A 15896-nucleotide genomic window follows, 5' to 3' on the forward strand; every position below is an offset into this window, starting at 1 on the left:
AGCATCCAACATCTGACTTAACCCATTACAAGTCGCGGGTTGGATGTTGGATACAGGGCTTGACAGCCCAAGCGTCTCGGACGGAATTCCTTTCGAGGCTGTGTCACTATACCTTGCGCTCAATCCCTTACATTATCAAACACTATGGGCGACGAAAATTCATGATAATACCATGCTGGGGTGGATGGCTCACTTCCCACCGTTTCGAGTTTGGGTGCTTTTCTTTTGGACTTCCTCGTGGTTAAATCCCGTATCAGTTACCATAGGACTCCGTACCTATGGGGCTTGAGACCGGAGTATTTGGTGAAAGTGCAAGCCCTGTAATGGGGCCAAACATGGGCTTTGATATACCAAAATAATGCCTGTAGACGCATTTACGATGTGTACGCAGCAATATCCAACATCAAGGTCGGTTGGACCCTTGTCCAATATACCCGGTTGGGGATTAGGAAGCGTGCGTCCGCCGAGTGAGGTGCAGTAAGGAATGCTGAAGGGCGGTGCAAATGCATTGCCCTTCATTGCGACAATATTATGTTTATAAGGGAGCTCCTATTTCATTTGGAAATGGCTATCCAAATATTCAACGCGCCGTGTTTTCCCTTTTGGATAAGAGAAAAAAAGGGCACACAATATCAATATGAAGATATCTGTTTCCTCGTTTTTGGCGTTTTCTACGCTTATTTACCATTCCACATTAGCCACGACCCTGAAACCATCGCGAAAAGACACTTTAGAATCATGGAACTCTGTTCAAGCACGACACCTATCTCCGGCATATCCTCATGGTGGTCTTCGGAAACGGCAGCCTGGCAAGATACTAGGAAATGAAGCCAGACTCGATTTTGTTGATCATTTCACTCATGTTACTGCACGGTCGAATGACCCGGTTCTTTACGCTACTTTAAACATGCGAAGTAACCATCCTGTTCTATCGATAGAAGATTTAGAAGATGGCCTCGTGGATGTTACCTGTTCTGAGGAAGGTATCAAACTGACCTTCAGCACTTCACAGTATATGGAGCAGGTTAGCAAAGAGCTTGGAAACACCGACGAATTCGTTGCTATCTCATCACACTGGGGATGTAATGAAAAAGAGGAGAGGGCACCGCATATGTGAGTAATAAGTATAACGGTTAAAGTATATATGCTAATGCTGATGTAGGATTACGGGTATCACTGTTAACAAGGACGAGAATAGTGTTCTGCTCTCGCGGAAGGATGTCCAATGGAAAGAAGCATTCCACAGCATCGATGTCTCCTTTTCGCACAAGAAGAGCAGCAGCGTCGTCAGACGTAGTCAAAAACCCGTGAATCCGAACCGGCGCAGAAGTGGCACACGGACACCTGAAGAATCACCAACTTCTACTGTCCGCGACGTCGTCTTCCCTGGTGTGCCTTCAAATATCCCTTATTTAAAGGACGGTGGGGGACGAATTAGTGTTAACCATAAGGGTAGAAAGCTTGTGCCTCTCGACTCGGATATAACCAACATTTTGGGATTGTGAGTTTTCAACCCTGTTCCTGCTAGGGAAGTAATTTGACTGACATTTTCCTAAATCAAGGCCCGAAGGGGTGACACTGTCTTGCAAGGAGTGCAGCATTAATGGAGATGTGGTTCTATCAACGGGCTCATTCTCAATTACTAGCACCGATGATTCCGGCCTGGTCTCTACCCTTGCATTTATCAGCGAAGGACGGGTCGATATAGAACTAAGTAGAGTCTTTGCTCGGATGGAGCTTGAGCTGGCCTTGGAAGCTGGCAAGGAGCTGCTTAACTTCACTGTGCCAATGCCTTCGGCCCCCCTCAGTCCGTTTACAGTGAGTGCTAGGGTGTTAGTTCTTCATATATGTCACTGATTGTCCATACTAATGAATTATAGATCCCCCAAGTGGTTGATTTCGGGGCCATATTGGTCCCTCAGGTGTCTGTAGAGGTCGCTCTGAGCAAGCCATTGAACCTCACTTACGGCGTGGACATCTCAGTATGTTATATCTTCCCACCACGCCTATTCAGACGCTTGAAAGATTGGCAGCACTCATCATAACTATTAGGTTCCAGAGGACTCATTCATCTCACTTAACTTTGGATCTCCTGCAAACTCAACTATCAAAGGGCTGTAAGTGATAGTTCTTAGAAAGATGTACCAAGGGCTATATACTGATAATATGATAGTCAACATACTACCTTTACGGAGATTCCCTTCCAGTCCCCCCAGGCTATCACAGATCTTACTTTCTCTGTCAGCTTCTCACCGGAGATCCTCTTCGGCCTGCGCTCTCCTACCGGAATCATTAGTGGTGGAGCTGGCGTGGCCTTCAACATGCCTCAGGCGTCAGTGAAAGTCAGTCAGCTCGACGACGTCAACGAAGTCTGTGAAAAGATCCCACATGCTCCAGGGATTGAAGACGACATGACCAAGAAAGACAGCCTCTTTGGCAACTTCACGCGTGTTGAGCCATCTCTCGAGTTCAACGTCATCCCTTTTATTGAAATGCAGCTTGACCTACCTCGTGGTGAGGTTCTTCAGCAGCTTGAGGCCACTGTCACTTCTACACAGTTGAGTCTGCCCACTGCTTGTTTGGCCTTCGACCAGAAGATGAGCACATATGGTGCTCCGACCCAGGTTTTGGCAACCTCAACTGCCGGTCCAACTGCCACAGCTTCCGAGGCAAAGAAGGGGGCTGCTGGCCGATCCGGTGTTGCAAATACATGGTCAGTGTTGTGCATCTCTGTCCTTGTATCAGCGGTATTTATTGCTATGTAGCTATTAAGTGACGGTGTCTTATCCCTTTCATTTGGATGTTGATGTTCTATATTTATAACTACCATGGATATAGTTAGTTGCCTTTCTAATAATGACAACAATGCTTCGCTTAGCTAATAATTAATTAATTACACCTCTCGTATCTGTGCATCGCCTTACCCATGCTTGCTGCATCCATCCTGACACTCCTCCCCTGTCATCAAACAGACAACCCAGCACTTCGTCTCAGGGGTAATAAACATCGCCCCCTCGCCCCTTTTCGTCTGATATCTGTTCCCCTTGCCATTCTGTAATGTCCACAACTAGCGAAAGACAGCCGCCCCCTTCATCAGGATCGGCCTTGTGGTCTAGTGGTATGATTCTCGCTTTGGGTCACCAAAGTTGCGAGAGGCCCCGCGTTCGAGTCGCGGCAGGGCCCCTTTTTTTGCTCTTTTTGCAGTACTTCTTTTTAATCGTCTTTAACTCGTTTGATCCACTGGTGCGATTGCTTTTCTTTTCTTTTTTTTCCTTGGTGCGAAAAGCCCTGGAAAGAACTGCGAGTCGGTGGTGATGGAGCAGGAGAAAGTGCTGGTCAACTGACTCATAACTAGCTGAAACGCCAACAAGACAACGCAACAACTCAACTGCTCGCAGGTGATGGTTAGAGTCATCGACAGGGCCAAAAGAAATAACTATGACTCGGTTTTACGAGTATCAGAGCTCACCTCCAGGCTGGTTCTGAGTCGAAGAGCAAGAATAACCACTCGCAAAGGGCATTCTGGCGTAGAGTGAGCTGCGTGGTCCTGTCTGTGGCCCTTGTGCATCAACTAATAATTACAGGTGGCTGAAGGGAGGAACTGCGGTCTCTGACTCAGTGGCGGAAGTATCAGGGCTGAGATCGAAGGACTCAACAGATGAGCGTGTCACTATTTAATATAGTGAAGATCTGGCAGGTCTATCATGATCGGTAGACGGATCAAATACACTCCTTTGTCCCCTTATCACCACGACTGTCAGATACCACCACATTGACAGTAATACCTCATGGCTGAGCAGGAAGAACCTCCCACACCGAGGAGCTTGTCTCTTCTATCTTTTCAGACAGCTCTTTGCATCGTCCCGCCGCGACACCTATGGAAGGATATCGACCGCCTTAGGTCTCTATATGACCAGGCTTATGGGAGATGGCCCCCGCATATCAACCTTATTTATCCCTTTGTACCGACAGATAGGCTACCGGATGTCTCTAGATTGATACAGGAGAAGCTGAACTCTCTAAGTCAATCATCCGAGTACCAGAATATCACCATACAATCCGGACCGGCAGGCTACTTTCGCAACCGTGGAGGCAATACAATCCACCTCACTGTGATCGACCGGGCGGCGGACCAACTTCGTCATCTCAGGGCCTCTATTCTAGATGCACTCGGCCACCATGGTCAAGAAGAGCGAGATTACTGTCCACACCTCACCATCGGCCAGACAAAGGCAGATGTGGACTTGCGTGACTTTTTACTTGACAAAACTAACATGCTCCCCGCTGCTCAATGGGATCTTGACCATCTAGTGGTTCTGCATCGTGAAAAGGGCTTTGGCGGAAGTTCAGCGAGCAAAATGGTCATTTGGGATGCCATCGACCTATCCGGCAATAATATGTCAACTTCTGATGAGCTTACCCGGTTATATAGCGGAATGTCTCTTCATGGTCTGAATGCAGAAATCGATGAATCGAAATCATCCACTGAACAAATGACGACGTACGAGTATTCACCTGGTGGCCGTTCATGGTGTCCTATAACGGAGCCACCTCTGGAGCCAGTGAAGGTGCGGAGTAACAACTTCACCGTCTCAACATACAATGTTTTGGCAGAGTTTACCAGCTCCCCTCCTCGTGACAGATATGAGGCCCTGGTCCACAATATTCTTTCTTCAAACGCATTGGCAGATGTTCTGGTTCTCCAGGAAGTTTGTGACAATTTTCTTCTCTTTCTGCTTTCTCATCAAGACATCCAACGTCGATATCCTTTTGTCACTCATGGTCCGCCGGGTCAGGGGGGTTCTCCTCCTCTTCCCAGTCTTCGGAATATCGTTGTTTTCTCACAGTGGAGGTTTACTTGGGCATGGCTGCCATTTGATGAACGCCACAAGGGTGCAGCTGTCGTAAAAATCGATGGAATTGGGGATTTACAGTCCTCTCTACCCCTAGTAATTGTTGCTGTTCATCTAACCTCAGGGTTGAATGATGCTGCAGTTGACAGTAAACTGTCACAGGTAACAAGCATCATTCATCTATTGGATAGTGACTATCACAGTAACCCTAGTGTTGTTGCAGGCGATTTCAACTTCGTTACTTCACAAGAGGTTATTGATGAAGCCCTCAGACTCAAGATGATCTCCCCTGCTGGTCTCGAGAAGATACTAGGCTTCGATTGCTTGCTATCCAAGGCCCATTTCATGGACGGATGGGTTGTAGCCGGCGAAGGACCTGAAGACGCTGGCATTAATGGCAGGACCGGTGAAGGTGAACAGGGAGCGACATTTGACCCCATTTTGAACCCACTTGCAGCTCAATATTCGGTCAATGGCAGACCCCAAAGATATGATAGAATCTTTGTTCGCCAAACCGGTAAAACCAGTGTTACTGGCTTCAACTTCTTTGGCCTACGCCACGCTCTTAAAGGAGAGGATATGCAAATATCCGAGTTTGCGAGTGATCATTGGGGAATTAGGGCCGGTGTTCAAATAGGTGAGAGCTTGACCGAGAGCAAATCCAGTGAATCGGTCTCCCAGGAAGCTCCGCTGCAACTGGCTAGTTTACCGGATCCTTTGTCTTCTTTAGATGAAATAGTATCGTCTTTGGAGCATTCCTCAATGCTACCTGGCGAAGAAGACTTTAAAACTCGAAAAACAGCCGTTGATACCCTGTCTCAAATCCTAACGGAACCAATCCATGACTCTAGCGGTAGAGATATCAAAACACCACTCGTTTTGATTCCTGTTGGATCCTATGGCCTGGGCACTTGGGGTCCACGTTCAGATGTTGACTGCTTGTGCATTGGTGCCATTAGTTCTACCACGTTCTTTGCCCTTGCAATACAGAGGCTAAGAAAAGCATCTGCTCTGGGCATTCGTATAGTGAGGAAGGTCAAGGCTGCAACAGGAGTAATGCTGGAGTTGCAATCGGGACATATCAAACTCGATCTACAATACTGCCCGGCCGCAAACGTTGCTGAAAGGTAAACATTTGACCTATTCTTAAATATTAACAACCTTTGAAACTTATCATTGATTTATGTTGTCTATAGATGGCAGGAAATCTCTAGGATCCCATCTCATGATCCAATATTCGACTTGTCACTTCACTCCTTGTCAAAACTTCAGCCGTACAGAGACCAGGAGTATATCAAGCGAATGGTACCGGACATGTATGTGTTCCGCCTTGCTTATCGGTGCATTGTCCAGCGGGCCAAATCGTCGGGAGTTTATTCTTCCAAATTTGGCTTACTAGGGGGTATTCATATCACCATGATGCTTTCACAGCTTCACCAACTTGTTCATGAAAAATTTGGCCGAGTCACGGTTCCGGAGCTGGTTTCCATGTTCTTTCATTATTATGCACATTTTGACTGGAAGAACAACATGGTAGTCAGTCCAGGCGTTCAGACGAGATATCGTCGGTCATTAAGAGAACCAATGGTGATACTAACTGTTCACGTACCTACGATTAATGTCGCTAGAGCTGTGACTGCGCCGTCTCTAAGAACGATTGTTTCTGCATTTAATCGAGCGGAAGAGCTTATGGGTGAAGATGGAGCAAGGTGGTCCAATATCCTAAATGATATCAGCATCAGTCACAATAACCAAACAGGCGCTGAAAAGTTCCTGACAGCTTACAACAGCTACATCAAGGTCAATGTGCAGTACTGGGGCCCTTCTCCGACTCAAGCGAGTTCCCTCATCGGCTGGCTTGAGTCCAGATTCTTCCGTCTGCTCAACGGTAAGCTAGACCTTGCTGGCAAACTATAGGTTATATTCCAGTACTAAAACTATCTAGATCTCGACAGACAAGCTCTGGGTATCCATGGGCGTATTTGGCCTGCTCGGTTCACATCAATAGACACCACCGACAGCGAGAATGATGGAGAGACTGAGTATCAAGGCTGCTACTTAGTTGGGCTGGAACGAATGTCAGATGCCGTGAGTACGGTAGCTAATAAAGAGGAAGCCCTGAGGATTCTACAAACTGCTATTAGCCAGTTCACAGCCAGCTTACACGAAGAGGACAAATATTTTGACTCTACTGTCTGCTGGATTGATGCCACTCTTGTCAAACAAGCCGAACTAGGTGAACTCAAACTTGACTTAAGAAACTGGGGAGGGCAGGCAGGAGTGGATCAGATGGTATCCGATTTCTCAGAGGATGATGACGAAGCTGACGATCCTGACGAATTACTGGAGGAGGGCCAACTTAGCGATAGATCGAAACTGCATTCCAAGCATGCAACTTTGTCGTCCAAACCAGTTAGCGCCAACAAACTCCGGCCAGCAGGAGACGTCATCAGCCGTCTGCGTTGGGATCCTAAGATCGATTTCGGAGATTACCTAGTAGGTTACGAGGATCGCTTTTTGGGCGTGAAGGAAATGCCTCTCTCAAGATGGAAGTCTGAGCAGACGGACGAAGAGTTCATTCCCCAGCACCGAATCGTCTATTTCAAGAGGAAGAGTGACGGAAGACGAGTCTGGGATAGGGAAACAAGGAAAGACGAGATTTTTGGGAGCGGAGCTGGTGGATGTGACTGAATTTCAGTTATGCATCAGCTGGGTCTACGAATAGGCACTTTGCAGATGCAAACATGGAGATATATCCCCAGTGTTACGTTTGACACCGGTGTTATGGTTAATATTATGAAGAACATTGTTACCCTTCTAATGTGAGGAGTTCCGCATATTTTTGATCTTGCCTTGCCTCTCTGTTATTCTTTTATCACCACCTACTTGCTTGCATTGAACAACATGATACTTTGCAAATGGAACAGTTCGGCTGATGACTGTAACCGTATACATCAGGCACCTCCTCACATGGCTATTCACGCACTCCTGTGTTCTCGGCGGCCCAACAAGGCCCAGATTTCACAGCCTTATATATCAATGCCTCTCAGTATCTATAAAACCACCGGTCAATTCACCTGTATACTCCATTCGATACTGATATTTGAACTGCAGTGGCGAGGCTTGTGACTTGCCCACGATTTCCAGCCCAACTCTCCTTCTATGTGTAATCATGCCCTTACAACAGTGATGGGACCTATATATGCGGCCTGAAACTCGACGGGCGGTTGACTCCACCAATTCAAAGGCGGGCTGGTGTGAGTGTGTCCAGTGTGTCGAAGATAGGTAGTATCCCCCTCCTGTGTGCACAGCGGCATTAATTAACCGGTTGGTTAACTGTTACGGGGGTGAGAAAGTGTTGGAACACGGGGCGTCCGTGGATTGGAACGTTGAAAAACATCTCATTTGATAACTAAGATACACAAATTGATACCGAAATGAATTAACTAACTAGTTATTAGTTGCAACAAAAGGATCGGATAAAACGCAATATAAACAGTCTACCCCGTGCTAAACGATACAGCCCCCTTCCACCCTGCTACACTTGGCATCCCCATCGGTCTAGGGCATCATTCCTCTCATACAACTAATCCTACTCTTTGGCATTAGCGGAACTTGTTGAAGATAGCAGCATACTTGTTTCCATTGTCACGATACCCGTTAACCACAGTCGGCTTGTATCCCTTCTTCCTCCAATCGTTAAATACCTTCACGTATTCGTCTGATGTCAATCCCCATTGACACTCCGGCTTAACAGCATTGCCATCCATGTGCTCGAAGATTCCAGCAAACCGAACCTCCGTGTCGACATTGTATGGGCTGATTTTCACTGGGTAGTATCCGTCTTTTCTCGCCTGGTCGAATTTGATCTTGTACTCGGCAGCAGTCAAGCCAATGTACACTCTCTGGGGAGGTCCAGGCACTTTCTCCCACACGCTAGCAAACTGCTGCTGCCGCTCACTGAAGCCATACCCGCTCAGACTTTTAAGTCTGTAGCCATTTTTAGTGTAGTCTTTCAACGCCTTTGTGAACTCATCGCCGGATTGATTGATATGGTCCGCCCATGGGATATCATTGCGGTTGTGATTCCAGATGGTAAAAAAGCTATTTACGCTTACACCAGTATGACCATCAATCTGGACAAGTCGGAACCCCAGCTGTTTTTTTTCCTTGGCAACATTCATATAATCATAGGTCGTTTGTTCGTAGTATGTATGCCACGATGGATACTTTTCGGGATTCTCGACAACGATATTGTATGAAACGTTGCCGTGAGAGTTGGTGAAACCAGATAAATAGGTGGGAACCCACTCGAGTTTTATGTAGCCATCGAATTTGTTGTGAAAAGTTTGCTCATCGAGGCCGTGGAAAGATGCCCACTCCCCATATCCTTCAACAACAGGGAGGAGGAGGGTGGCTACAGAAGCCAACAGAGCTATGGCGGAGATCTTCATGATCTTGAACAGGAGATGGTGCTTTTCAAAATGAGGGCTGGATGAATAGAGAGGGTAAGATGAGTGGTGTGTGTGTGTGTGTGTGTGTGTGTTCTCTTGACTACGAAGGAAATATCATCATCTTTATATAGGCCGATTAGGCCTATCAACCTGGTGGTAAACCTCTCAAGATCCCTTCAGGTTGACAAGCAGCAAACCCCTCGAGATCTTCATGTTAGTATCTTCATGTTGGAAGGCTATAAACCCCTCATGAGTTCTTTGGAACTTTCCTTCCCTCCATCAACCCAATCCAACGCATCGTTCCTGGCTATGATATCGAGGCGCAGGATAGTCACATCGGGGGATATGGCATAGTAAAGATGATGGATGTTATGCAGTATTCGCATTGGATGTTTACCCCTGGTTTAGTTATCCCAGGAAATTGATATCTGTATGGAAGAGTTGTTTGTCAATGCCCACCTGGGGCTATGGTGGGCGGGTAGATACTCGCAAACTGATAATCCAACAATTGGTTAAACCAATTGATACCAACAGTTAACACCAACAATTGATACCAACCGCCAACAATCGACACCGCAAAGCTTAACTAATTTACTCTACAAACTTTGTTCAATCTCTATATGCGGCATGAGAGGCCATGATGGAGGATATGAAAATAGCAAGGGCGCGGTTATTTTACTATTTTTAACGTGAATCTCAGCGGATTGGGTTGGTAACCAAGTATAGATATCGTGACAACAAGGTGGCTTTCTCTTCCTTATGGATTATCCCGGATATCTTCTAGGAACCCGCAGTTTAAACTACGTAAGAGGATGAGGTAAAACGTATAACCATCTTATAGATGGTTGTTATAAAAGGACTCCTGTCAGCGGGGGCTGTGTGGTCGAGCGAGGAGGAGACGACACAGTTGCACACCAAGGAAGTTGTCAATTAGAACCTGCTGGTTGGGGGCCGGCCATCTGAGACTGCAGGGGTCTAGGCTCAAGTCCCCCGCTCATATTGCTATTTTGAACGGTCATTCAATTCAATTGGTACGGACGAACGGTGATGGCAAAGCTGGAAGAGAAAGGAAGAAGATGGAGAATGCCCAAAGGGGTTTGATAGGTAAACGGCTGTGAGCGAGAGTATAGCTAGCAGCCCATGGCTATCCTCATACAGAGTATACAGACTGGAACATGGCAGCCTCTGGCTGTTCTCGTATCAAATAGTTGGTTATACAAGCAGCATCGAGCATCTATTGTCACCAACTGCGTTCCTTATACTTCCTAACTAGGCAGTGAGACGATACTAGCCAATGAAGCTACTTCTTCGTGTTTAGTGCTTCGCGTGGTGAGAATTAGTTACTTGATGCCTCATACAAAAAGAATGTAAATGCCGTCCATCACCCATCGCTGCACTGCCACTCTCCAGGGTATTTACACCCAATCAAAAAAAAAAAAAAATTCATTTCAGGGATAAGATAATAAATAAATCTCATAAATAGGCAGACCCGCAATTCCTCTTCTGACGAGCATTACTCCTGAGGGATTGTACTTCTGTAGCAATAGCGGGGCATGTAAATCTCTCGGCCTGCATGCGACACATCAGCTGAAGAGTGACATATATATACGGGGAGATGTGTACTTAAAAAGCCATGCCCTTTTCACCCTGTACTCCAGTTCGTAACTCAGTCAATCTACCGCATCACTCCGTACCTGACCACTTCTTAAATTCCAATTCCTACTTCCGGATAAAATGGCCATCGAGACGACCAGTTTCTATAGTTCGCCTTACCTGGCAGAACTTTACGAGCTCCAGTGGGCGGGGCCAAATATGACGGACGTCGACTTGTACGCAAAGGCATTCATGGACGCGGTCACTACAAACAGGACAATAACCCCAAATCATCCGGCCACCTTTCTTGAACTCGGTACTGGCTCTGGACGTGTCATTCTCGGAGTCTTGAAACGAATGGCAGAGGCATCATTCGACATGAGCAATATAAAGATGATCGGCCTAGACAATTCGCAAAACATGCTGGATATGGCTGCCAAAATGGAGTCTAGGAACAAGGGGAGTTCTCCTGTAACCTGGGCGTTGGGAGACGCGCTGGAACTCGCCCAGTTACCAATTTTCTCACCTCGAGCAGGCGAGCATACCACTGTCGACTTCCTGACCTTCCCACTCAGCAGTATCGTACACATGGTTGAGGATGGACAGTTGGAGCGGTTGTTGCAACAAATCGGCAAGGTTCTCACTCCCGGAACTGGTAGAGCCTACATCTCCCTTTTCAACTGGTTCCTGATCCGACCCGACGACGACCTTCAAGCCCGGATGGACGACGAGACAATGCCGCCACCGGCAGGCTACCCGAGTGCAGAGTTTCCCAGTATCCAGTATTACAGCGAAATGAAGAAGAGCGAATACCAAGGGGACCTTGTGATTTACCGCCAGGAAGTCCAAGTCTTTGAGCAGCGAGAGAACTGCGAGAAGAAGGAGATTGAGCGCTACCATGTTACGCAGACTCTCAGGTGGTTTTCCGAGAATGCACTTCTTGCGGCCGTTGAAGCGGCAGGCTTGCAGGTCGTGGAGCGAAGAATGGAAAACACTGGCATTGATGAGGAAAGCCCCGATTTCGTGGAAAACATTTTCATTTTGCAGCGGATGTGATTTTTGATAATATGATGCTACTCCGTATCACCCTCTCAATTGCAAGTTAGAACGCAGGTACGGAGTATCCTCAGTGTGTATATTTCATGTAAATACTGTGAACAAAGATATCTGCCGAAAATATGCAGGCTGTTGTGATCTGTCGCCAGCCTGGAGGGAAACGTCGGATTCGGGAGCAATTTGTTTGTTGTTCTTCATTTAAAGTTCGGGATGACGGGAGGTGGGCCGTGTTTAAGCTTAAATTGAAAATGCTGATTGGCTGAAAAAAGACCGGTTAATGTAAACTTCCCATTGGCCAACTTCTTCTCGACTGCATCCCGCTAGGCCGGTTTTTAAGCAACACGAACGACCTGCTCGCTTCTCGATGCTCAGCACCAACATATTATTATTATTATCTATGGGCGTTGGGATTTTTGATGTGGCTGTTTTTATTAATACGGCCTAGCCTATGGCCATCAGGTGGACACGGCCCCATAATAGAACTCTCACACGCTAAAAGTGCGACCGAACGACAATCCGGCCTAGCTTGCCTTGAAAGGTATCTTCGTGTTAAAGACAGGCCAACACATAACTATCTATGAACATGGCCCCAAGAAAGCTAAACCTTGAGCTTCCGCAATGATTATAATCAAGGGGCGCATACGGCCTTGTAGGTGGTCGGTTTCGAGGGAGAGGCTGTGTTTCGTATGGCGACTGGCGATTTATATATAAGACCCCAAGCCAACCCTGGCAAGCATCAATCCCTGCCATCGCGAATGAGCGAATAACCCCCGGCTCACCAAGGAACCGACGTCCCTAGGACCGTCGTAGAAAACCTTTTTCGGAGAACAACGGGTCGTCCTGGTTCCAGTTCATATCCTTACAGCGGCAGAGAGTGACCTACTTCGTTTTATCTGCTTCCCCTCCACCACCGTGAATTTTGGGCTAGTTATTGGCTGTGAACACAAGGAGCGACGATCGGAATCCGACGAAAACCATGAACCAGTCCACAGACCTTAAGCCACAGCGGCTCGAAATGAAAGTCCTAGCACTAGGCTTGCCGCGGTCAGGCACTCTTTCAATGGCGAATGCACTTTCTATCCTAGGGTACCAGAACGTTCACCATACATTGACGGACAACGATGGGGGTGAAGCGGCATGGCGGGTGTTCAATCGCGCCGCTGACGCAACTTTTCCGGACCTTCCAACATACCACGGACGGGCCTTCAGCCGGGAGCAATGGGATGAAGTGTATGGTGGCCGTGAAGCAGTCACCGAGGCTGCCGCCTTATTTGGACCCCAGCTTATCAAGGTGTACCCGGGTGCCAAAGTCATCTTGGTTAAGAGGGACTTTGATCGGTGGTACACTAGTCTGGATAGAGTAGTGTTGCAAGGACTCTGGAGCCCGATGGCCGCTGTCTTCTGTGCGTTCATACAGCCGATCTTGGGTAACTCGGGTGTTTCGGCAATGAGAAAGGCCTTGCTTGGCTTCTTTCAAGCGAGAGACGTCGAGGGTATTCGGAAGAATGTGCGTGTTGTTTACGATAGGTACTACAGTGAGATTGAAGAGCTTGTACCGCCGGGACAGCTTCTTCATTACCGGATGGGCCAGGGCTGGGAGCCACTATGCGGATTTCTTGGAAAGCCAGTGCCGGATGCGGAATTTCCGTGGGCCAACGAAGAGGCTGAACTTATGAAAAAACGTGAAATAATGCTTCGGGGACATCTCATGGCTGTCGGTGGTATACTTGGCCGCTGGGCCTTGGGAGTCGGGACTGTGGGATTTGCTCTTTGGATATGGGCAAAGAAGACAGGAATCTTGACCTTGTAAGATGTGAGATATAATGTGATACATAAAGGTACAAAGTATATATATATATTCATACGACACTAATGGCATATGAATACTCAGCTGTTGGAAGCTTTCTTCAAGCATATCTTTGATAGCCATGTAAGCGTGAGTGGAACTGAATGGAATAAGTAGTTATGCGATAGCCTAGTTACTTTTATCATCATGTTTCAAGACTGAAGCTTTCCTAACAATCGGTCAACCCATATCATCGTAGAAGAAGAAAACCTGAACGCCGTCACCGGGAGAGTTTCCTATCTATCAAACATTACCGTTCCCCTAACACCAAGACAAACATGACGACATAGCAAGACATATCGCTCTCAGCCAATAACCACGAAGATTATAGCTCCTTTTTCAAGAAATGTTCCGGTTTATGTGTAGTCTCATAGTCAACGTGGACGTAAGCTCGTTCGACATCCGGAAGACTCTCCAACTTTGTCTGAAGTTCCTCCGCCACATCATGAGTGGCCTCCAAAGACTCATTTCTGTCCATGACAATGTCGACTTCTACGAGTAAGCGAGGCCCGGAAGTGTATGCACGTACGGTATCGATAGCGGTTATCAGAGGAGAATGAGTCATGGCTATGGTAGAGTTAGCCTTTGAACATGTGCAATAATGCTGGTGGTTAATGGTACTTACAGATATAAGTGATGAGCTGTTGCATCTCAGTATCAGCCGTGACTCCGATTAGAAGCTGAAACTCGGAGTAGGCTGTCTTGGTCCACAAGCCTGAAATAAGAACGGACAACAAGAGAGCACCGGCAGGATCAATCCACCACCGAAGCTTACTTCCGCCCACAGAAGTCAAAATACCCAATCCGTTGATGAAGAGATCATTCCTGTGGTCTTCCCAAAGAATTCTAACCTGGGAATACTGGTTGCGGATCGCCCAGCAGTAAAAGAAGAGAGTCAATTTTGTAGCAAAAGCGATACACACGGATATGGTGGCCGTAAGGTGAAACTGATTTGTATCGGAAATGCTACCGCCAACAAGGTCCTTGATCGAGAACGCAATAAGGATAAAGGAGACCGCAGTCATGAGGAAACAGAAGAAGATATTCCCCGCTGTTTCGATTCGGGCTTTTCCAGCTGGGAATTGGCGGGCGTCAACTCGTTTGACGGCCTTGTGACAGAGAAGTAAAGTCAGGTTCGACATGGGGTCAAATATGGCGTCTGCCATCGTGGTAAACAGGGACAGGGATCCTGAGGATATGGCAGCATAAACCTGTAGAATGGAGAGGATCACATTGGCGGCAAAGCTACCGTAGACAGCGATCTTGTACTTGAGTTGGTTCTGCTCATTCAACTCCTTCGCATGTCTGATATGCTCGTCAACCGGTTTCAAAAGACGCTCAATCTTGTCATTTTGTGACCGATAGAATGATTGTATCCTCCTTCTGTCAGCGTTGGTTCGACCTTTCTGCTCGCTTGAAAGACACTTCCGTCGCCTAGTGGTGTTTGCTTGGATCTGGTCGATCTCTGCGTTCGACTTTATCTTGGATGAGAGCTGGAAGGGATCATTCTCACGGGTGTAGCGAGGAGGGCGTTGGCCTTCCTCGTCAGACCCTTCCATCGCATATGGGATATGCGGCGCTGGCAGTGGTTGCTCAGCTATCTCGATGGCCTCGATGCCTGTGCTCATGCCTGAAGGGGGTGTTCTGGGGAGATGATGTTGATAAGTCTCGGATCGGCTATGGAGGGCATAGAGGCTCGGAGTTAATGGATGAGGAGGAGACCGAGTGCCGTCCGCCATGGTTTGTTTGCTTTTTATTGTTGTGCAAGCTAGATTGGGCGTGATTAAAATGGACGCGAGTGCTGGCTCTCTCGAGCGACGTGACAGGTCCAGCCGTTTCCCTTGTCCGCGAGTCAGGATTCGTGTGCTGCGTTCGTTTGTCTGTGCCTAAACGGTGGTGTACGGAGGGTGGGGATACGTATTCTGCATGCGGTGAGGAAAACGCAAGGGAGGCTGTAAGTATCCGGATCATCCGTTGGGGAAACGCAGCAGTCAAGAAAAGAAAAACGAGATCCTTTATAAAGCCCCGATAGAGCTGTCCAAGCTGTGGCTATGCAGGTCCTTTTTTTCGCTTTGCACAAGAAGAAAATGACAG

The 15896-nt window shown here is 47.4% G+C and overlaps 6 protein-coding genes and 1 pseudogene across 7 annotated transcripts; 5 read left to right on the forward strand and 2 right to left on the reverse strand.

Annotated features, from left to right (window-relative positions):
- Nucleotides 1–637: 637 nt before the first annotated feature.
- Nucleotides 638–2765, forward strand: ARB_02081 (GPI anchored protein, putative; the record flags this gene model as incomplete). Its single annotated transcript, XM_003011483.1, has 6 exons — nucleotides 638–1113; nucleotides 1163–1501; nucleotides 1647–1818; nucleotides 1881–1982; nucleotides 2053–2117; nucleotides 2174–2765. 6 exons carry the CDS (start codon nucleotides 638–640, stop codon nucleotides 2763–2765), a joined length of 1746 nt encoding a protein of 581 aa, XP_003011529.1.
- Nucleotides 2766–3101: 336 nt separating this feature from the next.
- ARB_02082 lies at nucleotides 3102–3183 on the forward strand (annotated as a pseudogene). The gene has a single exon. The product of its transcript is annotated as a tRNA-OTHER (tRNA).
- Nucleotides 3184–3788: 605 nt separating this feature from the next.
- On the forward strand, nucleotides 3789–7544 carry ARB_02083 (uncharacterized protein; the record flags this gene model as incomplete). Its single annotated transcript, XM_003011484.1, has 3 exons — nucleotides 3789–5980; nucleotides 6050–6741; nucleotides 6799–7544. The coding sequence occupies 3 exons, from the start codon at nucleotides 3789–3791 to the stop codon at nucleotides 7542–7544; spliced, it is 3630 nt and encodes a 1209-aa protein (XP_003011530.1).
- Nucleotides 7545–8458: 914 nt separating this feature from the next.
- On the reverse strand, nucleotides 8459–9307 carry ARB_02084 (uncharacterized protein; the record flags this gene model as incomplete). The annotated part of the gene is made up of 1 exon (XM_003011485.1): nucleotides 8459–9307. One exon carries the CDS (start codon nucleotides 9305–9307, stop codon nucleotides 8459–8461), a length of 849 nt encoding a protein of 282 aa, XP_003011531.1.
- Nucleotides 9308–11041: 1734 nt separating this feature from the next.
- On the forward strand, nucleotides 11042–11956 carry ARB_02085 (uncharacterized protein; the record flags this gene model as incomplete). The annotated part of the gene is made up of 1 exon (XM_003011486.1): nucleotides 11042–11956. One exon carries the CDS (start codon nucleotides 11042–11044, stop codon nucleotides 11954–11956), a length of 915 nt encoding a protein of 304 aa, XP_003011532.1.
- A 976-nt stretch (nucleotides 11957–12932) lies between these two features.
- On the forward strand, nucleotides 12933–13766 carry ARB_02086 (uncharacterized protein; the record flags this gene model as incomplete). The annotated part of the gene is made up of 1 exon (XM_003011487.1): nucleotides 12933–13766. One exon carries the CDS (start codon nucleotides 12933–12935, stop codon nucleotides 13764–13766), a length of 834 nt encoding a protein of 277 aa, XP_003011533.1.
- A 647-nt stretch (nucleotides 13767–14413) lies between these two features.
- ARB_02087 (cation diffusion facilitator, putative) lies at nucleotides 14414–15541 on the reverse strand (the record flags this gene model as incomplete). Its single annotated transcript, XM_003011488.1, has 1 exon — nucleotides 14414–15541. The coding sequence occupies one exon, from the start codon at nucleotides 15539–15541 to the stop codon at nucleotides 14414–14416; it is 1128 nt and encodes a 375-aa protein (XP_003011534.1).
- Nucleotides 15542–15896: the final 355 nt, after the last annotated feature.

Source organism: Trichophyton benhamiae (assembly GCF_000151125.1).
Source record: "Trichophyton benhamiae CBS 112371 chromosome Unknown Abenha-G-c-31b08.f1, whole genome shotgun sequence".
Taxonomy (NCBI): Eukaryota; Fungi; Ascomycota; class Eurotiomycetes; order Onygenales; family Arthrodermataceae; genus Trichophyton; species Trichophyton benhamiae.